Genomic DNA, 27774 nt, shown 5'->3' with positions numbered 1-27774 from the left:
CCTAACTACGCTAGGGCCAGTGGGCTGGGCCGCCACGAACAGTAACCACGGCAACCGCCACATCAACGAAACTACACTAGCACATAACAAGAATTTAGTCATCTGACGTGTTCCGACAACACCATCGCGCTTGTTACCGATTGCCCCGCATCCAGACAAAATTCGAACTCGGAAAAAAGTGCAGGCAAGTAGACCGGCGCGACAAGCCTCGGCCACCCTACCTTTCCCACACCGCCACCATGGCCGTCGACCCAAGCTTTCCGTGCTCGTTGTGAGCGATCCCTGTCTCCTTGTTTTCATTGTTTTTGTTGCCTCTTCCTTCACTGCAACTGGCTGCTGATCACCAGCCCGTTAGAGTCATTGATGTGCCGTTCCCCACAGCTCGACTAGCCAGCATTGCTTTGCAGGCCCTCTCGGTCGACAAGGAGCTGTCGCCGTCTGTTCGCCGCTCGTTCTCTGTCCGGGCTGCCGATGACTCTGTGGATGCCGAGGACGCCGGGAACGACGACTTGAAGACCGTCCTGCGCACCGCCTACGAGGCCACCACGAATCGCATGCTGCGCGTGTCAGTCAATGCCTTCCTGGACCACGTCGGACTCGTAGTGGAAGTCATGGAGGGACTCGATGTGGACGTGCTTGCGGCCAAGGACACGGCTGACAAGGCTGTCATGTCCCCGGCGGTAGAAGCATGACTTCTTCCCGAAAAGAAATTTACATGTATGGTGCAAACGAGCCCGACTGACTACGATTATCACTGCGCACAGCAGCCCAATTGCCTCCAGGTCGATAGCAGCACCTGGATGTGTCACGTGAGCTAGTCGCCCAAAGATGAGTGCATGGCGACCAGAAAGATCGACTAGAACTTTACACAGCTTGGGGATACGGCGATTCTAGTACAAATGTGGATATCCTTCACTTGAATACTCCTGGTCTCAGAATCCAAAAGGCCGTGTATCTCGGCTTGAATTTATGCAAAAAATAATGTGCCATAACAAGATAGATCTCCTGGGCCGTAAACAAGGCGGCAAGACTATATATCTGGGGAATCATTGGCAAACACTCAAAAGAGTCGAGTTGCTCTCTTTTCCAAACACCGCATACCCAAGGAAATCCAAAAATCGCACAAACAACAGCCGCTATGTTGCCAAAAAAAAAATTATAATCCCTTGATCGAGCTTGGCCGCGAGTCGGCCGAGGCTGCCTCACGAGCTTCCACGTTGGCAATGGCACACTGCAATGCGCTGGTGAGGTCGACGTGGAACAGCGGCCGGTTCAGACTGTGGATGGCAATACCCCGGATGCGGTGAGCCGACCGACCCTGCAGGTTCAGCTTCGGGTCGTCGTCGCCCGAGCCGACTCCGTCACCGCTGCTGCGCGCCTCTTCGATGTCTAGGGTCACAGTCTTGGCTGCGCTAGCAGTTGTCGACGTCAACGTTCGACGTAGTTCGCCGTCCTCGATCTTTTCGCCGTCCGCCTCATGCTTGTCGCCGGACGGGGTCACGCTGAAGATGCCTCGCCACCGCTGTTCTGGCGTATCCTGGTACTCGGTCGGGAAGCCGAAGCCGGCAGATATCAGGGCGCGCTTGCTCCAGCGGTTGCTGATTGACGCAAAATGCCAGTCGACGTGTTCAGGAGCCGCGTAGCGGTCGAGCTGGTTGCGCACATCAATCAGGGCCTGCACTGACGTGACATCCACAAAGTTGACCGAGGAGCAGTCGAGAATGATGGCCTTTAGAGTCGGCAGGTCTCTGTTGTACTCGGCTGCGTTTATTGCGTTCACATCGCCCTCCGCGATCTTCTTCAGCTGCCGGCGTGTCGGACCGGGATCGTTCCATGGCCGGTCACCAGGGCGGGGAAACGAGGTCAGATTGGTGAGCCGCGTATGCTTGAACACGTATTCTGCCAAATGCTCCAACGAGTGTGATGCATTGGGGTATGTGAAACCCTCCGCGAAGCGGTAAATGAAGACGCCGGGGTAAGGGGATTGCAAATCGACGTCCGGGTTTGATCCGTCCTGGTGATCGAGTGGCAAGAAGACCGTACGCGCAGGCACTTCCATGTCCAGGTTCGAAATAGTGCCATACGGAGCAATCGCCAGGCGACTGTCCTGGCCGATAACCTGATCGCCTAGAATAGACTGGACCTTTACGCGGCCCAGGAAGCTGCCCCGAGTCCGAAGAATGCGGTACAGCAGCATGGCGGCCGAGATGCAAATCGTGCTGTAGATGCCGTTCTCAATCGTGGTGAAGATAGTGACAAACACGCCCACAAAGAAGATGACCACCTCGAATGGGTTGACGCGCCAAAACTGGTAGACGACGTCGGGCGGCGTGATCAAGTCGCCGACGGCATGGATGATCACCGCCGACAAAGTCGCGCTGGGAATGTAGAAGAAGACAGGTGGCAGCGCGTAGATGGCAAGAAGTACCACAAGTGCCGTGATCACGCCCGCAAAAGGCGTGCGCACACCAGCCTTGGCCTTGATAGCAGTGCGGCTAAACGAGCCGGTCGAGGGGTAGCCGCCCAGGAAGGGACCCAGGACGTTGGCCACGCCAATGGCGACCATCTCCTGCGAGGGATTTATCGTGTAGTTGTTGACACGGCCAAAGGACTTGGAGATGGCAATGTGCTCGATGAGGAGGACGATGACAGTGGCGGGCAGGTCACCTATGAAGCTGCGAATGATTCTTTCGTCCACGACGGGGACAGAAGCGTTCTTAAAGCCTCGCGGAACCTTTTTGAGGATCTTGAAGAGCGGGTGCTTGCGGCGGTGTCTGTTGACCAGCCAGCTGATCATGGTATACAGCAAAATGACAAAAACGGTGCGCAGCGTAGAGGCGAAAAAGATCATGCGCCGGTGCTTGGGGTAGCGCTTGGCGAAGAAATTGCAGGCGAAGCGGATCAGATAAAGCATGGTCAGGGCAGTCAGGCCCATGGCGGCATCGATCTTGGTTTTCGGCAGGTACTTGAACGAGTTGATGATGACCTTGTATGTGGCAGCGCGGGTGTTAAATCCGGATTCGCCCAGCAGGCCGGCAACCTGGCCAGAGCAGATGTTGATGGCCGAGCCAGTCATGTATGCAGAGAGAGACGTTAGGGGAATGAGGTCAACAATCCAGCCGCAGCGGATGAGTCCGATGAAGAGGACGATAGAGCCGGCAATGATAGAGAGGGCGGAGGCGACAACGTGTCCTGGTACGTCTGGGATTTTGACGGCTGCCTTTTCGACGATGGTGCCTGTCAGTGTGGACATGACGGCCACGGGCTGAGCAGTCAGTTAGCAAAAGCAGGCAACAGTAGGGAAATGCATTTTGGGACAAGACGTACGCCGATGGTGATGTCTTTTGAGGTCGCGAAAAACCAGTAGATTAGAACACCCATAAAAGACGAGTAAAGTCCGAATTGGGGCTCAACATTGGCCAGGAGAGCATACGACATGCCCTGGGGAACGACGACGGCGCCAACAGTGATGCCTGTCCAATTTGTTAGAAATTGCGCTTTCGTCATGAGTCGTCGCGGCAGCTGGCGCAGATGAGGACATGAACATACCCGCAACAAGGTCACCAATCAACCATTGAGTATTGTAATGGCCAATCCACTGCAGAAAGGGGAAGAGCGAAACCACGTAATCCCAAACTTGATTCCCAGTCGGAACCAGTTCGCGCAGCTCATCGATGGTGCGTGGCGGCTCCTCGACATAGGCGTTGTTGGAGAAGACAGACTCCCCTCGAGTCACTTCGTCCTGGTACTGAATGGGTGGTTGAAGCTTGATCCCAAGGCCCTTTGCCAAGGCGTGGCCCAGCTTGGTCGCCTTAGGTCCCGGCATGGCGACTGTAGGTAGTGGAAGCGGAGAGTGAAAGCAGTGGACAGTAGTCCAAGTGTCAGATGGTTTCTGTGCTGGCCCGTATCTTCAGATGAAGATTGGGGGAGGGGGGATGAGAGAGCAAAAGAGCCTCCGTGGAGTTGATGCAGAAGTGGCTTGTGTGCGACAAAGGGTAGGACACGGAGTCCAATATATACGCGTACTCAGACGAGAGAGCCTTCCAATAGGACTCGCACATACAATAGCCCAAAAGTGGATGTATCCAACGCCACGGTAGCTCGATGCAATGTGCTTAAGAACTAGTGGTGTAAGGAGAACAGGGACAAGAGGGTCTGCCCGAGGTTGGATTTGACCAGGGATGTCGGCGTACGCCGTATAAAGGCAAGACGTCCGTGGAGATGTCTCGACGCTGTCGTCTAAAATGTCGAGCTGGTGCCAAAGAAGAAATCAGATGGAGGGAGGGGTGCGGGTCAAAAAAACGATAACGCAGATGGCTCGACGGGAATTCTTGCAGGAGAGAAACAGTAACGGGGGCTAGCGAGACGCAATGCAACCAGCAGCCAGGGCCTGACTTCTCAAAACACGAAAAGCACGTTCCGCTCAGCCTGATGCAGCAGCACCAGGATGCAATGCGATTGTGTCAGCAGACGACAAGTAGCCACACACAGGTGACTCGCAAAGAAGGCAGCAGCGACTGCAGCAGCGAAGGGAATGGATGGGGGTGGCTCCTTCCTTAACCAGTGGCTTGCGGCACCAGCAGATCCAGATTCGGGGGAAGAAAGACTCGAAATGATGACAGATGTTGGTGGGATGGTGGAAGAGCGTCCAGGCCTTGCCTTTTGTTGGCAATGTCGGCAATGCAGGGTGAAGACACTGCACATGGCAGAGAGCTCCAGTTTGCTAGCTCGCATTGCGCCATCGTGTAAGTGCAGGTCTAAAGGGATTTTTCAAACTTGGGTGATGATGTGAACCCTTGTACCTATTCAAAGGAGGTACCTTTTGACCCACATATAATAACCGGGAAACAAGTCTTCTACGTCAAAGAATACTTGGTATGTCTATGGACTTGTAATGCTCTTTGTCATTTGCCGCCTCCTTCGCCTCCGTGCTCGCCTTCACAAGCGCACACGCAACAGGTATATAGCTTGTGCAGCGGCTGAATTGGCGATGGTCGAGCAGAAACGCGACATATGCCAGATATCCAAAGTGTACAGTGGCCAGGATGAAGACCTCGCCGAGTTTGCCCCTTGCTCTATGGCGTGTCTGGCCACGAATCATTGCCCAGATGCTTGTGCACTCCATCTTCATTCACAGCATGGCAATTGTTTCCCATACCTGGCAAAGTACCCCCAAAACTCGCCAATTTTTCGACATTGGCGCCGCGTATCAAAATTGCAAGTTGCTCCACCACAGTTCCTCCAGAAGCTGACATCGTGAGCCGTTCGTACTTGTGTCCCTTGTGTGGGCCTCGGCCATGCGTCTCGCATCCCAATTTGCAGCAGGTGCGTCACTTATCGTGGCAGCTGCACAGACAGCTAAGTGAGATTCATATTGCTCGGTATGCCGCTTGGCCTAGCACTGGCTTTCGTCCGCTCATCGTGCCATCCCCCATTCCCGTCGCGCCCGTAGCGTAGGTATAAGTCGCCAATCCCGACTAACCCTTAATGGTCAGTCCAAGGCATCCAATCACAGAGCTCCAATCTTCTTGCGCCATCGACGCTCCGATTGACATCATCTCGAGTGGGCTATTTGGTGGGACTAAAACGGAGGTATACGACATGTAAAATATCGTCCTGCTGCTGCTTACCATTCGACCCTTCTGTTCTCTTGTACTCGTAAGATACCACCTTGCTAGCATCCCGGCCTATCGACGCCTCTTTGTTCCTTTCTCCCTGTCGTGCGTTGCGCCAAGCCGTTCGTGATCAGCTGGTTGTCGAATCATCGTCAAATTGCCCAGCCGCAGATACTTTTCCCTCCATCGGGCACACCCATCTTGTGCCTGTTCAGTCCAACAGTCCCGTCCATCTCATTCAAATCATATTTATACAATGCGACCCTTGCCTCCCGCTCAGCAATGAGTTGTAGCTTGAGATTGGCATCCACTTGTGTGGCTCCCGCGCAAGCAGACAACGAACCGGGACCTCTCAACTGCAGCGGGAGCTATGCAGTAAGTCTAGCCTCTACAGCGTAGTGCCGATTAGTACCCTTGTATCTTATAACTTCAAACGCGTCGGCAACTCCATGGTTGGGTGGCCACCCCTTGTAGTTTCTTGTCTGGACTTTGTACTCGTACGGAATAGGCATGAGATTCGCACCCAAGTTGTCCCGCTGTTCTCTTACGAGTGATCTGGCTAGAACAACGAGCAAGAACGAAGTGCGGAGTACGAGTACGGAAAGCCGCCTCTGATCCTTGTATAGCACTCGAGCGAACTGCCGTTGTTTGGCTGCATTACGTTTATTTCGACCCTGTGTGGGGGACGCTGATCGCAAAGGCATCGTCGTGGGATCGTCTCGAGCGCCATTACGAGATTCGATTTTCCCTCCTTGCGTTCTACTCGGTCAGAGTCGTCAAGGAAGAAGCCAGCCCACGGCTGCCCGGAGAAGTCCGATGTGGCACCCCTTTATATCATAATATAAGCGCCAAGAGTAGGGGCCTCGTGAAGGCTCACGCCCTTCTCTTGGCGGACAGGTGTTTAATTCTTTTATCACAAGTGTACCGCGACGGCGCCTCTGGCGACATGGGCCAATGCGCGAATGTGTTCGGCTTCCACTGCTGTTCCATTTTCTACTTCGACTGTCCCCGAGTTATTGTCAAGTAGGGTATCAACACAAAAAATCGCTGCAGGCCAAGCCTCTAGTTTATGATAAATAAGTTCTCATCGGACAAAAGACTCTCGCACCACAAGCCGCGTTAGAACTCATCCTAGGGTGTCGGACCGAGCGAACAGTCCCGAACACACCAGTCACGAAGTTCTCATCATCAGCCTTCCCACCGGTCTTATCGTGTCAACGTGCCCAGCACGTCTTCCAAACCTGCTCTAAGAGGTGAGGAGGGAAGATGCGTGGTCAAGCCAGCACCATTCGCCTGTATTCGTTAGAACGGCAACAGTTCGTCAAGAAGCTCTTGAAACTGTTCTCTGGCGGCGGATGGGCTACCGATAAAACAGGATGTGGCGCTGTTTAGAAGCCGTGGACTTTGATGGTCTTCTCATCGAGACCAAGTCCATTATCCTTGTCGATAAGGAAGTCACCTAGTCGAGTAAGTCAGTCATGGCGGTTGTGCTGCTGTTGTCGCGGACACATGCTTACGGATCTTGCTGCGCTGGTCGCCCTGGAGCTGAATCACTTCGCCCATGCCCTTGGACTCCGCAGCGGAGATGATCGTTCCATTGCAAGCTAATAATAGGGGTTAGCTTCATACCGAGTCATTCATGTCCAGCTTCTGTCGAGGTGTACTAACCGAAATCCTATGTTGGGGTCAGCTCTAGTCCTCAGTGCAATCAAACGTAGAGAAACAACCAAAAGACTAACCTTCTTGATGACTTTGAGGATTTTCTATATGGCGCGTTAGCAAATCAAAGACCGACGGAGCTTGAAAATGACGCGTGAAATGAAGGCTGGAAGTGTGGCTAGCTGGCCTATCGAATAACCTACCTTGTGGTCAAACTTGGGGGGAATGCCTTGGACTGTGGTCAAGGTTTTGCGTCCATTGCGCTCTGTAGAACCCGAGATGTCAGCAACCCCTTAATAGTCTAGCTGAGCGGTCGGGATGCTCAACGCGTTCGTCTCGCGAAGACCGCAAATCCGGCGCTCTTTCCAGTGAAGGAGACGTGACGTACGTTGAATGCGTATATGGAGGTACTCCTGCTTGTTGGCCTGCGATTGTCCGGTATCTTCGTCGGCGTCGGCGAAGGGATCTGTGGTTCAAATGCCGCACGATTAGCTCAACTGGAGGGTGCCGGAGACGCTGGTAGGCCAGACGTGGCGTATGGGATATGCCATAAGAGTCCAGGACACACGTACCATTGATCTTGAGATTTTCGATTGACATCAACTCGGCTTTCTCTGCGAGACTTGGGGAAGAGTTTTTCTGAAAACGAGGCAAAATTGACGTTAGCAAGAACAGCGCGGGAAAACGCACGTGACTACGCGTAGACGATAGCGAACGTACGTGTATGGGGTGTGTGTGATGGGCTGTTTCTGCTTCTTGAAGCTGATGTGTTTTCGGGGTTGGTTTGGAGAGGCGGTTCCAGATGTTGATAATGGAAGACAAGAAGATGTTAAGAGAAAGAGGGAGAAGAATGAGAAAGGCGGGGAACGAGTGGGAGGTGGCGGGGCACGCGATGTTGGAGTGAGCTGTCCAATCAGGAGGCGTGCACAGACCCATATAAACAAGACAGGAGATATACGGAGTACTAGGAGGCCAATAACTCAAGGTACCGCAAGGTCTATTTATTACACATAGTCAGCTGCAGTACCTCCTGATATCTTGCATGCGAGATCATGTGATTCCCCTGACTGTGTATGGGCTTTTGCCGTTTGCCCATCACGGACTGGCTGAGGAGGCGCGAGAGGTCAGACGTCACGGCGTTGCCCATACTCCGTAAACACAAGCATGATACGGATACGATGGGAGTTTCGCATTTAGCATGGCAAGACATTTGTACTCTGTACTGCCGCTTCCCCTAACAACTTACTCGTACAGAGTACAAGTAGATACTCGCACAGAGCAGGCTCCTACTGTAGCGTAGGACGGTCTTTCCTATTAAGGATCAGCCTCCATTGAAGGCAACAGCGGGGAGACACTAAAGCTTATATTTACGCGGCGCTATCACGAAAAAACGCGACGTCTTGCATTCGGCCAGCCATCCGGAAAGCATCTGCCTCCAGCCACCGAAGGCAACTCCACCGCCGAGGGCCAAAAATATATCCCCTACAGGCTGTAGCCGCGTGTCGCAGGGAGACTAGAGAGCAGCGATCTCACCCTTGCGTGTATTGTGTTGTTGTCTGCCTTTTTCCCCCTTGTCTCGCTGGATACGGAGTGGTTGTCTGCTTTGGCTGCATGCTGCGAATTAGGCGACTGGCTGGTTGCAAGTCAACGTCCATCAATCGCCCACGATGCCGAGTCCAGCGCGAGACTCGCTGCCGTCCATGTCAGCCATGCCGACCATACCGTCTCTCGCCCCACCGATAGCATTATACCCTCCTCCGTCGCCGAGCACCCACAGGACGCTTAGAAAGCTCCAGTCTGCACACAACCTGGGGGCCAAAGTCGGCAACATCTCGTCCATCCTCTCGCAACAGCGGACACAGCAGCTGCAGTACCAGCAGAATGCGCCGCCGCCGTCACAACAACAGCAGCAGCAGCAGCAGCAACGGTCGACATCGCCGACGCGCAGGAACACCGGCGGGGTCAATCGCTCGCCCCAGCGAGGACGGGCAAACAGCGACGCCACGAGCCTGCAGCAGATCAGCACGGGCGCGGCCACGCCGAGCCGTCGGCCGCTGCTCGGACGGTCGCCCGCCCTGGACTCGCTCTCGTTCGACCGGCTGATTCGCGACGGGCCACCCGATGGCGACGTCGTCGGCGCGCTGAACAACCTGCGATGGAAGATTCTCGAGATCGGCATCAAGAGCGACAGCGACGGCATGGTAAGGCTGTCGTCTGCAATTCTCGTAGAGGCTCCGGCTGACTCGCGTGCACAGTCCTCTGCTCGCATATATGCGTGGCTTATCCTCCTCGACTGTCCCGTCCTCGAAACGGACGCCTATCTCGCGCTCATCCATCGCGGCGCGTCGCCGGCCTATTCCAAGATCCGCAACGACACCTTTCGCACGCTCACTACCGATCCGCTGTTCCGCCGGCGCGTCAGCGAAGCCAGCCTGATCCGGCTGCTCAATGCCATCGCCTGGAAGCTCCACGACTCGCGCGAAGAGAAACACCCCAAGCAGCCCCTGGCACCACCACCGTCGACCCGCAAGTCTCTGCCAGCCGTGCAGCCGATGCACGAGACGCCAACCAGGGGCCCGGCTGGCGCCGTCGACGTGACGCCAAAGTCGACCAACACGTCGCCCGCCGCTAAGAACCGGGCGCGTGCCCTCACCCTGACAACGGAAGGCTCCGAGAGCAGCGTCTCGGCTGAGCCAGGCACCTATGTCCAGGGCATGAACGTCCTCGCTGCGCCGTTCCTCTATGCTGCACGAAGCGAGGCCGAGGCCTTTGTTGCCTTCCACCACCTTCTGACAAAGGAGTGCCCTGGATACATCCGTGGTGCCATGGACGGCGTGCACAAGGGCCTGGCACTCGTGGACAAGGTGTTGGCTATCGTCGACTCCAAGCTCAGCCTGTATCTTCTCTCCAAGAATCTGACGGCCGAGATCTACGCGTTCCCTTCGGTCTTGACATTGTGCGCCTGCACGCCGCCACTTCCCGAGGTCCTGCGGCTCTGGGATTTTCTGTTTGCGTACGGGCCGCATCTGAACATCCTCTGCATCGTTGCGCAGCTGATGTTGATTCGGAGTCAGATCTTGACCAGCCCTAGGTTCGTTTTCACCGTTGTCTCTCTCTCTCTCACTCTCTCTGTGTTAGCATCGGCTGCTAACATGTGCACAGTCCCAACAAGCTGCTGAGATCGTTTCCGACCCTTCAGGCCGACGCCATCAAGGGCGTCACGCTGACCATCATTCGGAAGCTTCCGGCAGATGTGTACACCGAGATTGTCAACCACGCTCAATGAGGCAACGAGGTGCACGTGACTTTACGACCTATGAAAAGGCTCATTCTTTTGTTTCCACAGGTGGGGGAGTGCTCAATATACAGGCCAGCACTCCCGCCCACCTCGTTCTGTTTTACTACTTACAGGCCCCAGCAACGGAAACTGCTGTGGGCACACGTTTGGTTCAGCATGCTACCGAGGACAATTGGCGTGCATGCTGTGTATTATGTATTATGTATCGCATCCACGGTTTCAGAGGGAAAAAATGAGTTGGTCACGACTGGATTTAATGGTTTTCATGGTTTGACGTGTACAAGTATTCAGTCCAATAAAAGCAGTATGGCATGGCACCTACATATTGGCACACTCTCCTCGTCCGGCATGCTCAGGTTTGCTCATAGGCTTAAATTCGTGCTATGATAGTGTACCTATGTCTAGGTTGAAGCCGGCTTAAGGACAGGCCGCTTTTGAAAGTCTGCCCGGCTTCCTAAACGAAACAGGACAGACACATAACTCCAAGTCATATGCTCCGGGACGGACAGGAGAAAACAAACGCTAAAATATGGCTATCATCGGCGACGAACGGAATCAAAACGTAACGCGTGAGCATGTGTATCGAGTGGTCGGCGACATGTCTAGTACGACGGGCAGCCGTCTTGGGCCTGGCGGAAGGCGTTGGAAAAAAACTGCTGCATGGCGGTATAGTGGAAGAGGATGCCGCCGAGGACGGCCACGTGCCAGAGGTTGTGGCTGCCGCCAATGTAGTCAAACATGCCGGGCCACCAGCGCTCAGGCACCTTGCTGGCATAGACACAGGCACCGGACAGGTAGACCAGCAGCGACTTGGTAATGGGCAGGTAGAACTCCCAGACAAAGGAGAAGCCGCGCGTCATGGAGATCTGCAGCAGGGGCAGGAAGCCGGTGGCGGCCAGACCAACGTAGAAGGCAACGCGAGCCCAGGCCATGTCGGCGCGGTTGAAGAAGGGGTGCCACGGCAGGGCGACGCCGCCGATGCCAAGGAAGGCAGTGGTGGCCATGTAGATCCAGCGGCTGGCGGGGTCGCAGTAAAAGGCCGTGTACTCGGTGGTCATGATGGAAGCGGCCACGAGCAGGCTGATGCCAGTGTAGTCGACGCAGGCCAACGACGAGATCAGGTCGGCGTCGGCGATGGAGTTCATCGTGTGCCAGATCGTGCTGCAGACGAGGCACTGGCAGGCGGCAAAGAAAAAGGTCGCGGCGATGAAGACGTCCGTCTTGGTGCTAAGGTGGAACGTCACGCTGGTCGGGTACAGGTAGAAGGCGATGGCCAGGACGACGAGCACGCCGAGACCGTGCGACCAGATGTTGACCAGCTCGTTGGACACGCGAAACATGGACCGGAAGCAGGCCACCTTGGTCTCGCTGAACCGGTAACCGCGCAGGATGTGTGGGTTGATGCGCCATGGCGTCGGCAGCTCTTCGTAGTGCAGCAGCCCGTGCTGTCGTGCGTTCGTAATCGCGTGCTGGATGTGCTCCTCGAGCGTACCGGCTGCCCATTTGGCCCGCTCGAGGCTCTCGTCCACCACCTCGCGCGCTCGCCCGATCCCACCGTCGACTACGCGCCGGCTCTCGTCCATCAACATGCCGGCTGCGTCGGCTGCGTTGGCCATGCTCCGCTCGCGCAGCTTGTTTGCGTACGTCTCAAAATCTGCTAGCATGTCGTCCAGCAGCTCGATGCTGACCCGCGCCTTGTCGTTGAGCGACTCGGCCGCCGCCAGGGCCTCCTGGTATCGTGTCTCCAGCGTCTCAACCATGATCTGCAGCCTTCGCCGGCCGGCCCCGATCACCTCTTCCGACACGTGTGAGCATCGTGTCCGCACGCTCTGTAGCGTCAGGTATGCCCGAGCAATGCTGGAATCGAGTGTCAACTCGCCGTAGGTTTCGAACTTTTCGAATCGCTGTTCGAGCTCGCCCAGGAACGCATCCAGCTGGCTTCACATTAGCCCTGTCTTCATCCCCTCGGCCGAGACATACACACCTTCAGAAGCAGGCTCTCTTCGCTGTCTATGATCTGATTCACAATCGACTTTCGCCTGGGTCGACTGAAGGATGAGAGACGCCGCCTACGCATCGGGCGTTGTTCGGTTGCCTGTTGTGAGCCCGTCGTCTTGGCCTCGACTCCTCCCTCAAGCGGATTGCAGGAGAAGGAGGAGTTCAGGGCAACTTTGTTGGAAATGTCCATGTTGCTCTTTCGGTAAACAAATGGGCGGCCGTGCAGAGAAACTCTCAAATTTGATTGCGGAAATGGCGAGTACTACCCCTCATAGTATTTGGTTGGAAGGCCGAAAGGTCGAAAGGAATCCCGGCGTCTCGTAATATGCGGCTGACGAAGGAGCGCATCCAAGGGGGAATGTTTGCAGATGAAAGTCGCAAGCTGATAGGTCACCGGATATATTGCTGAACGACAATGACCAAGAGCGCTGAGGAGGCGAAATATGCAAAGGAGCGGACGAGGCGAGTCGGAAGCGCTGCTCCTGCGGGAAAATGACGCAGAGTGAAACAGATATACCAACCTGTCTATTTGGTGTCATAATCCGACAAGCCGGCGGATGGACAGCGTGCTTCGAGAAATTCCGGATGCTATTAGGTTGAGAGCTGCTCACCAAGGAAATTACTATTGCCTTTGGCGGTAATCCCGGCTGATTTCCTGTCTTTAGTGGGCACCGTGTACTGCATGAATTGCCTGCCCCTCAATGGTTGTAGAGGATCTCATGCATACTTACTTTACAGTGGGGCCGAAGCTCGGTTTTTACTTCGTACGAACCCAATTCAAGTCATGTGAGCTCAACACAAGAAGGGTCCATTTTATATTTGAGCCGCCACTGGTCGCCACTAGTCGCCACGGCAGCCACAGCCAGCCACACAGCCACATGGTTTACTCCGTAATAGACCATTGAATTTCACGGTTTGCCGTTCCATCCATCAATGACCTGTGATAGCCTCCATCGCCATCACCTCGGTTACCCGCAATGGCAAACTCGATCGTATCCGATCCCGGCCTCGTGTCCCTGCTAGAGGCGGCTATCGAGGCACGGGAGCAAGCCTTGGCGCTTGTCAACTTGGCTGCAGAGAACGCCGCATCGACAGAACTGCCCCCGCCTGGGGATACGGCTACGCGAAACGACCGCCTTATCGAGATCTCCCAGCAGCAGAAGCGGCTGACAGCCAACATCGCACAGCTGCGGAGCCTACACCGGGCGGCTTGCTTCACTGCACGCGACACCAAAGCCCAGACAGCGGAGGCACGGCAAGAGGTGGACAGACTGCATCTCCAGCTTCAGAACCTTTATTACGAGCAGCGGCACCTCCAGGGCGAGATTTCCGCCTGCGAAAACTATGAGTGCGTTAGCACACCTCTCCCCCCCCCCCCACTGTAGGTAGGCGGCGGCTCTAATGAATTCAACCGAACAGTCACTCGTACAAGCATCTGCCCCTCATCTCCGTGGAGGAGTTTCTGGAAGCGCAGCCGGAGCATGCGGACGATGACGAGGTCGCTCTGATGACAGCACGGATTGCGCATGAGAAGCAGGAGCGCGAGGCTCTCGAGCAGCAGCGGAACGAGCTTCTGAAGAGGAAGCTTAAGCTGATTGCCGAGAACAAAAAGCGGAAAGAGGATTTGGCCAATCTGGATAAGGATCTGGAGAAGTTCATCGATGTCAGTCCGCACCGCCTTTGTGTTTGCTTGGCCCATTTACTAACTGTATCTCAAGGCTGCCAAGCCCATTCAGAACCTCTTCGACAAGAACGCTTAGGTGCTTGTGCTAGCAGAAGCGACAAGGCGTGGGCTATGCCCGACTTAACACTTTTACTGTATTCCGTACGAACCTCGATGCTCTTCATGGTGCCTATGGACCCGCACTCTACAGTTTCGGCATCACGATTTAGAGATGCATGGATTCGTATATCACTACCGTTGGAGATGGCGCGCAGCTTAGATCCAGTGTGATACACGGTACACGGAATTGCTCTCGTCTCCCCGGAAAGGCGAGGCGAGACAAACCTGGGCTTCTGCTCTTATAACGAGCTCAAGGTTGCTTCAAACGACTCGAAGTGCATTTGCGGTTAAATCACTGGCCTATTGCATGCAGTGCATAAGAGCAACGCATGTCTGTCGTGCGTGAGCAGTGGTGCCACACTACTCGGTGCTCGGTCGTCCAGTCGGTGGACTTGCCGCGCGGAATGCAGGTCACATAGACCAGGATTTAGGTGCTCATGTCAGAAGCAGCCGACACAGCCCAATAGAGAGGAGATTTGGCTAGCAGATTAAAATACGGAGTACAGGTGCAAAGGTCCACTTTTGCAATCACGGTGAATCAGTGCAAAGCATCAGTTCCCTAGTCGTGCACCTGCTGAAGACGAGGAAGCGGTCTGGATGAAGTGGGGTCCAATATCACTCGCAACTATTCCCTCGATACGCGGAGTACGGAGTAGGTCGAGTGACGTTGGCTCCACGGACAAGGAAACGCTGGGACCTTGAAACAGCCGAATTTCCGGCTCGGGTATTCCCCTCCGGGGGCTGCTAAAGTTCTCAGTGGCATCATCAAAATACTACTTTACTCCGTACGAGTACGGGTACGGAGTACGTATGGTGTACTTGCGGATGTATGTCCAAAAAGAAGGGGGAAAGAACACCCAAAAGCCGGTGTCGCTGTGCAGTAGGCATTCACATCGCCAAAGAGGCTGCGCAGCCAATTCCAGCAAGTCGCCAAAGTAGGGATTTGAAGAGCTTATTCATCGGCTTGTCGAAAGAGGAATGTGAAGCAATTGTGGCAATATGCGCCATTGTCATTAGCGGTAGAGCTAGTAGAAGAGCTAGCAGAGCAAATCAACAAGACCACGAGGCAGAAGATCCAATCAGCGAGGCTGAAGGAGCACTAGTGGCGCCAGGGGAGTAAAAACGTTGAGCTAGGCAAAAGGTATTACTCGACTAGGTGGAACCCGATATGCGATGGGGCGAAGTCTACAATGCCGTATCAACGAGGCAGAATAGCAACTGCTGTTTCCATCTTTATATCTCTCCGTCTTCGACAACAACTCCCACGAGCAGCTTATTTTATCAGACGATACGAATACAGTACTTTCAACAGCAAAACAAAGGAATACATATGTCCAGTCTTCCAGTCTTGAGTCGTCCTGGCCGTTTTCTTTGTTTTAATGGGGGCATACATAGTAGGTCCTGCCTGATCTGACTTTGCTTCCTCTCTTCTTAAGGATTGAAAATGGGTTCTTCTTAGCTCGACCGCAGACGAAGCAGGCCAAGCAATGAAGAAGTCCGAGAACAAGAATAGATAATACAATGAAATTTCACCTACAAAGAGGCTCCTCTCTTGTTACTTGTCACAATCTGTCATCCTCTTCTATTCGGTCGTTTTGGTAAGAGGCTGCCGCGGCTTTCGCCCACAGTAGTCTCATCCCGTAGAAAGCAAAGGTGCTGTTAGATTACTAAAGACGTCTGATATGAAAACGTCGTCAATCTGGCAAATACTACTCACTAAAATGTAGCAACCAAATTTGTACTGAACAGACAAAATGCTCCTATTAATTTGTTGCTTTGCCTTTCCATTACTCCTCATTGTTGCACTGCCTTTTTTTTTTTTTTTGAGACTACAAGTAATATATAAAACGCTTACACAATTTAGTTCCCTCCCCTCTTTTGACATATTGTCTCTTTCTGGCTGTCCTCCTTCCTCTTGTACAAAGCGCTCAATCGTGCCTTCCCTTCTTTTCTATGTTTTTGATACCTCTTTCCGCTACATTTGTTGGGTCGGTGATTTCTCTCATCATACTGCATAGACGAACTGCTCATCCCATTCAGCCGATATTCGGCTATGGGAAGCATACTTATTAACAGCCTTATTCCCTATTGTCGCCGGCCTTTCCTCCTGATCAAATACGACCGCCTCGTCCAGCACTCAGCTCGAGATATTACCTCTTCTTCGGCCTACAAATATCATTAATCCTCCCTCCTACGGCTTCAAAAGACCCCTTTAGTCTAGCATCAGTACTCGATTGCAATGCCCTTCTTCATGTGGTGCGCCCAGCGGTTGGGAGGCTTAGCAATGGTGTCTCTCGCCCTGCTGAGCTTCTTAATATTGTCCATGGAGTTCGTATCGAGATACGGCTACAGTTACAATTTAGAAGACAATCCGGATGGTTCACGATACTCGCCCAACGGTACCGGTATCCTGACCGTTGTCTTCTCGTGGTATTGCCTGTTTATCCATGTTCTGGTGACAGCTTTTCCTTTGCGTGCCTGCTGGGCTATCTGGGATCTCACCAGTTCTTTACGTACGACCGCGCAGGGCAAGACATGTGTGGACTATGAGGTAGCTCGACTCCGTCACAACTCACCTGCACCACTATCCAGCTTGAAGACTCAACGGCTGTCTCATATTTCTCAGAGCGCGAGCAACGGAGCCGGCGATCTGAAGTCCAACTTGTACGAAAACAGTGAAACGGGTTTAGACCATATCATTCACGCCATCATCATTCCAAATTACAAAGAAGAAATGGACACTCTTCGGGAGACGCTCGATGTGCTTGCATCTCACCCTCGAGCACGCAGTGGATACGATGTGAGTGAAGCCGCTTTGAGAAGTGCCCTGCCATTGGTTGACATGATTCCATCTATAGATATATTTGGCCATGGAGCAGCGAGAACCCGATGCGGACGTGAAAGCCCTGTCACTCATCAAAGAGTTCGCTGAAAAGTTTCGTTTTATCGACTTCACCATTCACCCTACCGGCATTCCCGGTGACTGTCCTGGAAAGGGCAGTAATGTGAATTGGGCTGCTCGCAAATTGAGCGAAATGTACCCCATCGCCTGTCGCAAGGATGTTGTTGTCACCGGAATCGATGGTGAGCTCTCATCCACCCCATTGACCTTGGCTGATAGCAGTGCTAACCATGGTTCCCGGTGCAGCCGACAGCCACCTTTTGTCCAACTACTTTGCTTTGGTTGCCATGATGCACAAGGCCTATCCAGAAACTGCCACCACCACATTATATGCGGCTCCAATCATCTTCGACCGCAATGCCGACCGTGTTCCCGCTATAGTTCGTGTTGCCGATATTCTTTAGTGTGCTGCCGGTCTCTCCGGCCTGTATCGGGGATCTACCATTGCCCCGCCTACGTCTGTGTACTCGTTACCTCTCCAGCTTGTCGATTGGGTCGGCGGCTGGGATTGCAATTCCGAGGCCATCGGCGAAGACCTGCACATGTACACCAAGTGTTTTTTTGCCCTCAACGGCAACCTGACCGTGCGAACCGTTCTCAGTCCTATCAGCCAAAGCAACGTCACGGCCGGCGGGTTTGGCAAGGGTGTGATTGGCATTCGGATGGACATGGGCGCGCGGTACAAGCAAGCCTTGCGGCACATGTGGGGAGCACTAGATACAGGCTTTGCACTGTACAAGGTGATTGAGGTATGGCAGAACAGGGAACGCTCCTCTTGTGCGTTCCGACCGCTGCATGAACCTGCCTCTGAAGTTCGACTGGCAGCCCGGCAAAGCAAAGGGAGCCCCAAGGATGCCGCCAGGGCCGGTAGCTTTACCGATGTCACCCACGGCGTTCTTAAGGGACCCGATTACCAGAGAATATTCTATTTGCTCCACCGGCTCTTCGAAGCTCATTTTTTGCCTGTCCAGATGACCGGTGTGATCTTGGCCTCGGCCGCATACAAGTGGGTGACGGACGGCACACCAGACATCCACGGCGTCAACTGGATTTTCAGTGTATGCAAAGGCCTCCGGACCTTTGGCTTCATTGAAGTGGCCTTCTACCTTTTCTTGTACGAGAGCTACCATAAGATCGCACTCTCCATCCGCGAAAAGGAAATGAACAATGTCGGCCTTGCTGAGGGTATGAATTTCTCTCATCGCAGCCTAAAGAGAAATTGCATTGATTACTTCATGGTTCCTCTGGTAGCCCCAGTCTATGGCGCACTTCCGGGCGCACTGGCACAGTTCAGTCATTTCTGGACCGTGGATCTGGTATATACCGTGAGCCAAAAAGCAACCCGCCAACGGGCAAAATCAGGGTCTGCGGAAGACATAACCAAGGCTACATAACCCGTTTTTCTCGTTTCATTATCGACGCCTTTCTCTCATATCCTCGCGTACTTTTCTCTACTAAAGGGCATTTCCCATACTGTCGCCATATGTAACACACTCTTGAAGGCATCCACGCCTCTCAAATGGATCTCTCCTGTGACACAACATCAATACTACTTTACTTTCTACCAGCCATATTTCACCTCAAAGCCCCGCGGTACTTATAATATGAAGCTCGAGTCATGACAAGTCGTCGGTTAGAGGAGACCCAGTTATACGATGCAACAACGTGAAGGCTAGGTGGGCGTGGAAGCAATCCGACTTTCGACTAACCTATAAAACCTGATAGCAAAGTAGACATACAGTTGGAAAGATGTTCTTGGGGTCCTTTTACAACAAATGCCATTAAAATAATGAGTACGAAGAAAGGCATTGTCTAGAATGAATGGTTACATAATCTTCAGCCTTACGGAACAAAAAGATAAGCAGCAATTGATGAATCGATGATTGACATGATGGCCAAGCGTTGGAACCATGGTGGATCGCAATCATGGATTGAAAAAAAAAAAAACGTACAGCAGCGGGTATTCGCTGGTCGTCACCGACCCAACTACTAATCCGCCGATTACTGGTTTAACTAGGGGAGAGCGGACGGGATCCCGTGCTTTCCAGTATCTATGGCCGTACGTGACAGAGTGGATGGCAAAGCAGCTTATAGCGCAGCGTGCGGCAGGGGTGCGGCCATTGCTCTTTCTTTGTTTGTGCTGGAAACTGCAGTTGCTTTCCGAAGAGAGAAGGCACGAAGGAGGGGATATGCAGTTCCAAATACAAATCGACAGATGATGTTTTATTTCTCATTTCAATTGCCTCACATCCTGTGAACAGTCTCGGCTTTATTCCCCTCTCCCTCTCGTCATCTGATCGCCCTGCCACTCCAGCAGACGGATCGACAGACACGGTCTTTTTACCGCGAAGCAGCAAAGAAGGGACCAGCACCCGCGCAGGCCTGGCGATGGATGACCCCTCAGCGATCACGGTGCTCACGCTCAACTGCTGGGGCCTCAAGTTCGTTTCGGCGTTCCGCGAGGAGCGGCTGGCCGAGATCGGACGGCGGCTAGCGGTGCTGGCAGCAGCGCCGGACGCACCGGACCCGACAGGCTCGACAGATCCTAGCTCGCCCGTTCGGCCGCCCGTCTCGATTGTGGCGCTGCAAGAGTGCTGGTGCCAGTCAGACTTTGAGACGGTGCAGGCGCTCACGCGCGACGTGCTGCCGCATGGCAAGTTCTTCCGCAGCGGGGTCTGGGGCGCGGGCCTGGCGGTACTCTCGTGCTGGCCTATCACGCAGGCCAGCATGCACGCATATGCGCTCAACGGACGGCCAACGGCCTTTTGGCGCGGCGACTGGTTCGTCGGCAAGGGCATCGCCAGCGCCACAGTGCGCGTCAGTCCGCGGCTGGTCGTCGACGTGCTCGTCACCCACACCCACGCACCCTACGAGGCCGGCCGGCCCGACGACTCGTACCTGGCCCATCAGCTGGCCCAGACCTGGGAGATGGGCAGGCGTGCGGCTGCTGCGGCCGAACGCGGCGGCTTGGGCTTGTCTGCTCGCCTCGTCGTCGCTGTGGGTGACTTCAACATGCTCCCGCAGTCGCTGCCGTACCAGATGCTCCAGCTCGGCGCCCGTGCAGAAGCCAGCACCAGTCCCAGCCTCCAGCTGCTCGACTCTTGGCGCGTGCTGCACCCGCAGTCGTCCTTCGGCCCTGCTGCCTGTCTGGCCAAACAGGCCCGCCAAAAGTTGCAGACCACCGCCGCCACGGCAGCACAGATCACTGTCCCTACGGCCGCCTTCAATCTGACCGAAAACGGCGCCACGTCCGACAACGTGCTCAACACCTGGCGATGGCCCAAGGACAAGCAGAAACGCCTCCTCCAGAGCTTCCGCAATATGTCACCACCAGGACCCTCTTCGGCTGTCCACAATGACGAGTTTGACATCGCCCCAGACACGCCCGACCCGTGTGGAAAGCGTCTCGATTACATCTTCTACATGTCGTCTCCACCAATACCACCAAATGCTGACTCCTCATCCATTTACCACAGCTGGACTGTGAAGACGGCACGTGTCGCCATGGTTGAGCCTCATCCGACGTTGGGCTGTTCTGTGAGCGATCACTTTGCCGTCGAGGCCACACTGGCCCTCGAGTTCAACAGCCAGGATAGCGATGCAAGTGGCAGGACCGACGAAACTGCCGACGTCGACGTCTACAATAGTGTTTTGGCTGAGATTGACCGTTACATCGCCCGCGAGCATCGCCAGCAGTTTTGGCGCTCTGTCCACTTCTTTTCCGCCGTCTTTGTCGCCGTAGCCTGCCATGTCGCCATGTGGTTCGTCCCCCGCTTGTTCGTCGCCTTCCTGCTCATGCTGCTCAGCAGTCTCGGCCTTGCTGCCGGCGCCATCGACGGCCTCCTAGCTCTCCTCTTCTTCGGCTCTGAAATTCGCAATCTGGAAGAGTTTCGCTGGCAGGTTTCCAATGCTAGAGCTGCCGTTGCTGAAAGCCTGACCTCGCTTCCAAGTAGCGAAAAGGTCTAGAAATTTTCACGTGTCGCTTAGCCAGGACATATGTATGCATGTTTATATATAATCGCAGTTAATAATAATAATACCACCTATTGATGCCACAGCACTCTGTCTTTATTCTTTTTCTTCCCCGTATACTGGGTCGAGAGACGAGCGTAGAGCGACAAGCAGGACCTCTACAGCAAGCCACACCCGCGTCTTCTTGGTCTCAGGCCGGCTGTCGAGCCCAAAACCGGCTCCGATTGAGAGCCCTCATGGTGACAGAATGTTCTGTATCCTTGGTCTGCATTCCCTGTGTGACTTCAGGCTGCCTCGGTCGCTTCCAGGTGTACCCCAAGAAAGCAGTCCTCTTCCGAATCTCCATTACTTCCTTTTTGGTCTCGGGGTCACGAAGAAGCCTGTCCCGCGGCCGTTTGCGCTCCTTCTTTCCAAAGCGATGAACGAACTCCAATAGTACATCTCGATCTGCAAGCGCCAGACCTGTTGCCGCTATGTGCTCGACTTCGGCTTCGATCATCTTCATCCGAGCTGAATCGTACGGGGTAGCCACCCACTCCAGAGCCTTTTCCCTCACAAGCGGTGTAATTCCACACAGCATGTCGATCTTGTCCGCCTCCAGAGCCACAGTTGCTTTGGTGTCCTTCCTCTGTGGCATATCGCCACCCTCGCTTGGCGACGGAGAAGAAGCCCGTGAGCTTTCTTCCATGTCAGAAATGGATTCTTCCTCATCAAAGTATTGTGTGTCGAGCTCCGAACGAAGACTCGGAATGAACGGTGGCGGCATCGTATGAAGGCGTTCCCATGGCATCCCTTTGAAAAACTTATGTGCCTTGATATCTTCGGCATCATACGGAAACACGTAACGACAAGCCAGACCCATCTCAGTTGCTATGCAAGTGCTGTTTCTGCCTCCAAGACCATTCTGGATGCTCTGCAAGTAGGAGCTGGACGCCAGAGAAGAAGCTGCAGCGTCTTTGAGCAAGTAACGCTTTGAACAGAGACGCTCTGACTTGTCACTGATCAGAGATGATATGAGATGCTGGCAACGCCGGGAAATAGGTGGCCATGAGGGAATCGAAAATGTATACCGGTGGTTCTATACCGCCCGTTAGAACAGCACCACTATCGCCCGTATCCTTTGGCAGCTGCCAACGCGCCGGACTTACTAGGATGTTCTTCTTCGTCTGACTGCGCCCTTCCTCCGAAATGAAGGGCGTGTGGCCAAAAAGACATTCAAAAAGAATCACGCCGATGCTCCACTAATCGCACCGGCCATCGTAGCTGTCGCCTCTCACTACTTCGGGCGCCATGTACTGGCTCGTTCCCACCACGCTTGTTGCTGCAGTGTGGTTGTTGCACCGATTGCGCCATTGGAGAAGTGGTTCGCTTTGGTCAGCGTCAGGGGGGCGCTCGTATCTGTCGGTGGCGGCTAGGCTGTCCATTTCCAAGCGTGTTGATTGTGCATCGTCTCCGTTTTTCTTGTCTTGGTCATCTCCCTCGACTCGGATTTCAAGCTTCCGCAGAAGAGAGTATCTCATGCTGTTGTAGTAACCTGCGCTGTGACTCCAGTGCCCATCAAACGCAAGCCCAAAGTCGGAAATCTTTAGGTGCCCTGAGGCACTGATCAGAAAATTGTCTGGCTTTATGTCTCGGTGGATGCAACGAAGCGCATGCGCTTCTTCGACGCAGAGAATCATCTCGGCCAAGTAAAACCGGGCCACCGATTCGTCAAGCATGTTTTCGCGGATGAGAAGACCGAGGAAATCACCACCCGGCATGAACTCCATGACGAGGTACAAATTGGAGAAGTCTTGAAAACTGGCCACCAATGGAATAACCCTGTTAGGAGACATCAGTCACAGTCCACTTGCAGAAATAGAGAGCCAACCAAAATAGGGATCACGATGACGCATAAGGCACTGACCAGTTTGATCCGTCAGAAGCAACCAGAAAATCCCGCTCGGCTCGCAGATGACCCTCTTGATTTGATCTGAGCATCTGCGACTTTCGTATGACCTTCATGGCATAAACTTGCGTTTTCTTGCCGTGGTTCGCTGTCGCCTCATCGCCTGCAGATGTCTTTTCTCGTACCAACCGGACAACACCGAAACTCCCTTTGCCAAGGACCTTGAGTCCTTCGAAATTATTGGCGCAGGTGGCCTTACCAGACAAGGACGTTTCGAGGTTGGATTTCCGTGATAGAGACCTCGAACATGCCGCTTTCATAGCTCGAACCTCGCGCAAATGGATGGTCTCCGCGCGGTAAAATGTCCTTCGGCGGTCTTCTTTTTCCTCATTTCTCAGTCCTTTTGAGTGGTAAAGCTCGGCTTCTAACGCATGAAGGCGCACGGAGCGTGATATATTCTCAGAGAATAGCTCGTTGTATTGAGTTTCCAGATATATCTTTACTGCCGCCGCCCACTCAGTTGTAGCCACTGTCGGACAGCTTGAGCATGCAGGTATCTCGGGAATGACTGCAAGGTCCTTCGACGAAAATGTGGCCGTTTCCATCACAAGAGCCGCAGCTCTACCTCCGTCAGTTGCAGCATATGCCGCAGGTTGCCTCGCCCGAAATTGATTGCCGTGACTTTGCATCTTTCTTAGGACCGATCCTTTGATAGAGACCATGGAGTTGGCAGAGAGCTTGCCAGGCAAACCAGATACTTCCGGCTCGCAAGTTGGAAAAGACTCCTCGACGGGCTCGCCTTCCTGTTCCTTCTCCGCATTTCTTCCGTCATCTTTGGGCGAGGAGCTGCAGGTAGATGGAGGCGTGTTGGTATAGCATATAGACATAGGAGACCGGCCGCCACTGGTTCCTTCTGTGGACATCGTGTCAGGAGAATCGGGCGATGACTGTAGTGAGTCGTGGGGCACTATTCTCTTGGACTCCGTCATCAAGGGTGATAACTGATGTCTCTTCGTCGCAAGCGGCTGCATTAGTACGTCTGGTGTTTTGTTCACAGCGACGTGTGCTCCATCACTCTCATGATTTGGCGGCCGTTCGGCCCAACGGTGGCTATTTTTTACCGTTTCTGGAGGCCTGTGAGTGCGATACGGGGGTGCCGTTGCGCCATTATTGCTGTTCTTCGACCCATGCATGTCAAAACCCAGAGCTTTATCGCCGACTGACGTATCGAGCAGATCTTGTAGCTTCGCCGTTGTGGGTTGGCATTTGAATATCATGACGATTATCTTGATGTTGGTGTCCGCTGCGGCTTACAATGAGCAATCTCACCTTTGTACCGGGAATAATGTATGAAAGCAATACCACAAGGCGAGTTAATTGAAGCACATGCTCTGGATGTGTGGAGCTTCGGTGTCCTGACTGGCCCGCCGGCAAGAGAAAAGGGCAGATGTAAGGACTTGAAAGGGCAGAAGGCCGAAATTAGGAGAATGGCAAAGATCTTTCTGTCACGACCTTGTGAGTGCTGCGGGCCGAGAGGTCAACTGTGGATGCAAAGAGGACAGCCTCGGACCGGATGAGAGGCGACAAAGACAGGAATACTGAAAAGTAAAAAGGAAGACAAGAAGGGACTGCTGTGCTCCAGATTGGTAGAGATGAAGGGCTAGCATATGATAGAATATTCTGAAGAAAACGACCAGTAGAAGGGACCAAAGAGTACAAGAAACCAACAAGAGAAACAAAGTATGTGCTGGCCTTGGATGACGGGTCAGGCCACTCAAGGTTGTGCAGACGATGCGAATGGAGACTGTCTTGTCCTCGAGGAAGCCAGCGGTAGAAGTCTTGGTGTTGATGTTCCCGGCCTTGAATTCCAATTCTTTTGGTCTTCTGTCAACACGTCCCTTCCCGGCTTGCGGGTTGCTCTTGCCCCGACGGCAATGCCAATCGGGAAGGAAGAGGGCAGAGCAACAGTCATCAAGTGCAGCAGGCAGATGTGTTATTTATTTTATTCCGACCCAGGACATATCTGGCAGGTACGCAAGAGAAGGTACAAGCTTTTGTTTCCATCACACAAACGTTCAACACGCAACGACCCCAATTCTATCCCTTTACTGGACTTGATCCATGCCGCCCAAATTGGATCGGATGACCTCGCCTAGAATTAAGCTGCATCCAGCTACCGAGCCGAAACAATAAAGCAGCGACCGGATCCTCGCTGATTGGTATCCTGCCAACCGGAAAAAGGAAAGGGGAAAAGCAGAGACAATGCTGCCACCGGCCATGACTGGCGAGCAAAAACAACCCTTTTTATGACCAACAAAAAAGCATCAAAAGCAGAGACGGCGGCAATGGGGGGAAACGGCATGAGAAAGACGAGACATAATAATACAGGGTAGAGTACCCTTCCCGACACGATGGAGATGTCGACCGTATCGAATCTTTACTTGATCTCCAGGAGCTTGACGTCGAAAATCAGGGTGCTGTTGGCCGGGATGCCGTCCAGCTTCTTGGAGCCGTAGGCAAGGTGAGCCGGGATCGTCAGACGACGTTCACCGCCGATGGCCATGCCGGCAATGCCGATGTCCCAGCCGCGGATGACCTCACCCTTGCCGACACGGAAGGAGAAGGCAGGGCCCTTCTTGTTGGCTGTTTGGAGACGAGTTAGCTGCTGCAACAGATGCGAGAAAAGATGGCGGCAAAAGTAGACGAGAGAGAAAACATACAGTCAAAGACCTTGCCGTTCTCGAGCTTGCCGATATAACGCATGCCGACACGGTCGCCGGACTTGACGATACGGCCGGAGCCCAGCTTGCGGTCGTCGATGGTGACGCCCTGAACAACCTTGACGCCCAGAGCGGTCTTGCCCTTGGTGTCCTTAGCATCCTTGGCGTCCTTAGCGCCCGAGCCGGTGGGACCCTGCTCGAGGTTCTTGGCAAACTGGACGCGCTTCTTCTCGTCCTCCTGCTTCTGGACACCGACGGCCTCGCCCTGGTTGTTCTTGAGCTTCTTCTGCTGCTTCTTGCTGAGCTTGGTCTCGGCGCCCTTGGCCTCCTTGCTGATCAGGTCGTCAAGAGTCTGCTCGGCGACATCCTCGGCCGGGCGCTTCTTGCCGCCCTTCTTGACCTCGGTCAGCTTGGGGGCGACCTCGTCGTCGTCGACCTCCTCGACGCGGCCGGTGATGAGGTCGAGCTCGTCAAGCTCGTCCTCGTCCTCGCTGTCCAGCTCCTCCAGGTCGATATCGGGCGGGAGGTCGTAGTCGTCGTCGTCCTCATCATCCTCGTCCTCGCTATCCTCGTCGTCCTCGACGATGTAGTTGCCCGTCAGGTGGACGGCGTGGCTGCCGGTGACGGTGAAGAAGACGGTTTCACCGGCGTTGATCTCGATCTGGAGGGGTTGTTGGTAGAGCTGTTTCGCAGTGTTAGCAGTGGTCGTAAAGCGGGATGGAGGGTGCTCAAGAATAAATAGAAGAAAACAACATACTCTCTCGGTGTCAAGGGTGCACAGAACAAAGTCCTCCAGGACGACATCCTCGTCGTCGCTGTCGTCCTCGTCATCCTCGTCATCCTCATCCTCGTCCTCGTCGTCCTCGTCGTCCTCGACGGTAGCGGGCTCCTTGCCCTTCTTGGAAGTCTTGGAAGGCTTGGATACCTTGGCACTGCTGGCCTTCTTCTTGCCCTTGGTAGCGCCGACATCCTCCATCTCCTCGTCCTCGTCCTCGTCCTCGTCATCGTCACCGTTCTCGGCGGCAAGAGCATCAAGAAGAGCCTTGATGTCCTTGCGGCGAGGAGACTTGGAGGGGTCGCTCGGGCCACCGTTGGGCTCGTCGTCGTCCTCGTCATCGTCGTCGTCGCTGCCGGCAAGGATGCTGCGGAGGTACTCGTCCTCCTCGTCCTCATCGTCGCTCTCGTCATCAATAGGACGGCGAACAATGCGCAGAGTAGAGCGGCCAGTGGTAGGGATGTTGCCCTCCTCATCAGCCTCAGGCTCGGCGGTGGGATCAATAGCAGCCATGGAGATGGCGATCTGGAAGAGTCAGTGAACAGGACGGAACAGGTCTTGCCCCGAGAGTGAGGGAGCAGGATTCAGAGTAATAGAGACGACGTACAGTGGCCGGGAAGTTCAGGACAGCCGGGATGAGGACGCCGCCAGGCGGCACCTCGAGGCCAAAGACTCCCTGAGGCTGAGACATTGTGGTCTGTTGAGCTGTGAAGGAGGGGATTGTGTGTTGTGTCTTGGTTAGGAAGGTTGAAGAAGCGCGCTTTCGAATTTGACCGAGCAAGGGAACGGCGAGGATGAAGCAATGCGGTAGCAGGGGCAGCGAGAAGGTGAAGGAGAGCAGGAAAAGGGGAGAGAGAGGAGGAGGTGAAAAATGCTACAAGTATATATGTAAATATTTTTTTTGTACGGCAGAAAAAAAATAAAGTGGATTTTAGTTGTTGGCCCAGAAAATTCTTACGATGGACAGAAAGCGCGGTGGAGACAGTGGGACATGATTGGACGTGGCAGCGTCGAAGTGGATCTTGTCGGCTGTCAATCGAGGCTGGTTCGCTGGAGAAGGGAAAAAAGCTGGTAGTGTTATCGATAAGATTGCTAAGGCGACCAAAGAATTCATAAGTGAGGTTGCCTGCTGATGTTACGAGGGGCTATTGTGGGCGATTCTCA

General features: G+C 54.0%; 9 protein-coding genes across 9 annotated transcripts; 4 read left to right on the top strand and 5 right to left on the bottom strand.

Annotated features, from left to right (window-relative positions):
• Nucleotides 1–239: 239 nt before the first annotated feature.
• On the top strand, nt 240–692 carry CMQ_1025 (uncharacterized protein; the record flags this gene model as incomplete). The annotated part of the gene is made up of 2 exons (XM_014318104.1): nt 240–271; nt 356–692. The coding sequence occupies 2 exons, from the start codon at nt 240–242 to the stop codon at nt 690–692; spliced, it is 369 nt and encodes a 122-aa protein (XP_014173579.1).
• Nucleotides 693–1156: 464 nt separating this feature from the next.
• CMQ_1746 (sulfate permease) lies at nt 1157–3826 on the bottom strand (the record flags this gene model as incomplete). The annotated part of the gene is made up of 3 exons (XM_014318825.1): nt 1157–3265; nt 3328–3473; nt 3550–3826. 3 exons carry the CDS (start codon nt 3824–3826, stop codon nt 1157–1159), a joined length of 2532 nt encoding a protein of 843 aa, XP_014174300.1.
• A 3177-nt stretch (nt 3827–7003) lies between these two features.
• On the bottom strand, nt 7004–7874 carry CMQ_1047 (translation initiation factor; the record flags this gene model as incomplete). The annotated part of the gene is made up of 7 exons (XM_014318126.1): nt 7004–7074; nt 7133–7219; nt 7284–7290; nt 7355–7378; nt 7478–7539; nt 7663–7740; nt 7847–7874. 7 exons carry the CDS (start codon nt 7872–7874, stop codon nt 7004–7006), a joined length of 357 nt encoding a protein of 118 aa, XP_014173601.1.
• Nucleotides 7875–8941: 1067 nt separating this feature from the next.
• CMQ_1066 (mitotic check point protein) lies at nt 8942–10560 on the top strand (the record flags this gene model as incomplete). The annotated part of the gene is made up of 2 exons (XM_014318145.1): nt 8942–10365; nt 10437–10560. The coding sequence occupies 2 exons, from the start codon at nt 8942–8944 to the stop codon at nt 10558–10560; spliced, it is 1548 nt and encodes a 515-aa protein (XP_014173620.1).
• Nucleotides 10561–11174: 614 nt separating this feature from the next.
• Nucleotides 11175–12760, bottom strand: CMQ_454 (izh family channel protein; the record flags this gene model as incomplete). The annotated part of the gene is made up of 2 exons (XM_014317533.1): nt 11175–12506; nt 12557–12760. 2 exons carry the CDS (start codon nt 12758–12760, stop codon nt 11175–11177), a joined length of 1536 nt encoding a protein of 511 aa, XP_014173008.1.
• Nucleotides 12761–13547: 787 nt separating this feature from the next.
• Nucleotides 13548–14330, top strand: CMQ_817 (uncharacterized protein; the record flags this gene model as incomplete). The annotated part of the gene is made up of 3 exons (XM_014317896.1): nt 13548–13918; nt 13990–14233; nt 14289–14330. 3 exons carry the CDS (start codon nt 13548–13550, stop codon nt 14328–14330), a joined length of 657 nt encoding a protein of 218 aa, XP_014173371.1.
• Nucleotides 14331–16592: 2262 nt separating this feature from the next.
• CMQ_1585 (sphingomyelinase family) lies at nt 16593–21221 on the top strand (the record flags this gene model as incomplete). The annotated part of the gene is made up of 5 exons (XM_014318664.1): nt 16593–17153; nt 17212–17437; nt 17502–17635; nt 17738–18440; nt 19570–21221. The coding sequence occupies 5 exons, from the start codon at nt 16593–16595 to the stop codon at nt 21219–21221; spliced, it is 3276 nt and encodes a 1091-aa protein (XP_014174139.1).
• A 196-nt stretch (nt 21222–21417) lies between these two features.
• CMQ_482 (serine/threonine-protein kinase cbk1) lies at nt 21418–24038 on the bottom strand (the record flags this gene model as incomplete). The annotated part of the gene is made up of 2 exons (XM_014317561.1): nt 21418–22225; nt 23134–24038. The coding sequence occupies 2 exons, from the start codon at nt 24036–24038 to the stop codon at nt 21418–21420; spliced, it is 1713 nt and encodes a 570-aa protein (XP_014173036.1).
• Nucleotides 24039–25552: 1514 nt separating this feature from the next.
• CMQ_1352 (fkbp-type peptidyl-prolyl cis-trans isomerase) lies at nt 25553–27301 on the bottom strand (the record flags this gene model as incomplete). Its single annotated transcript, XM_014318431.1, has 4 exons — nt 25553–25758; nt 25836–26517; nt 26593–27135; nt 27218–27301. The coding sequence occupies 4 exons, from the start codon at nt 27299–27301 to the stop codon at nt 25553–25555; spliced, it is 1515 nt and encodes a 504-aa protein (XP_014173906.1).
• Between the last annotated feature and the right edge of the window lie 473 nt (nt 27302–27774).

Source organism: Grosmannia clavigera (genome assembly GCF_000143105.1).
Source record: "Grosmannia clavigera kw1407 unplaced genomic scaffold GCSC_140, whole genome shotgun sequence".
Taxonomy (NCBI): domain Eukaryota; kingdom Fungi; phylum Ascomycota; class Sordariomycetes; order Ophiostomatales; family Ophiostomataceae; genus Leptographium; species Leptographium clavigerum.
This window is presented reverse-complemented; position numbering and strand designations above follow the sequence as displayed.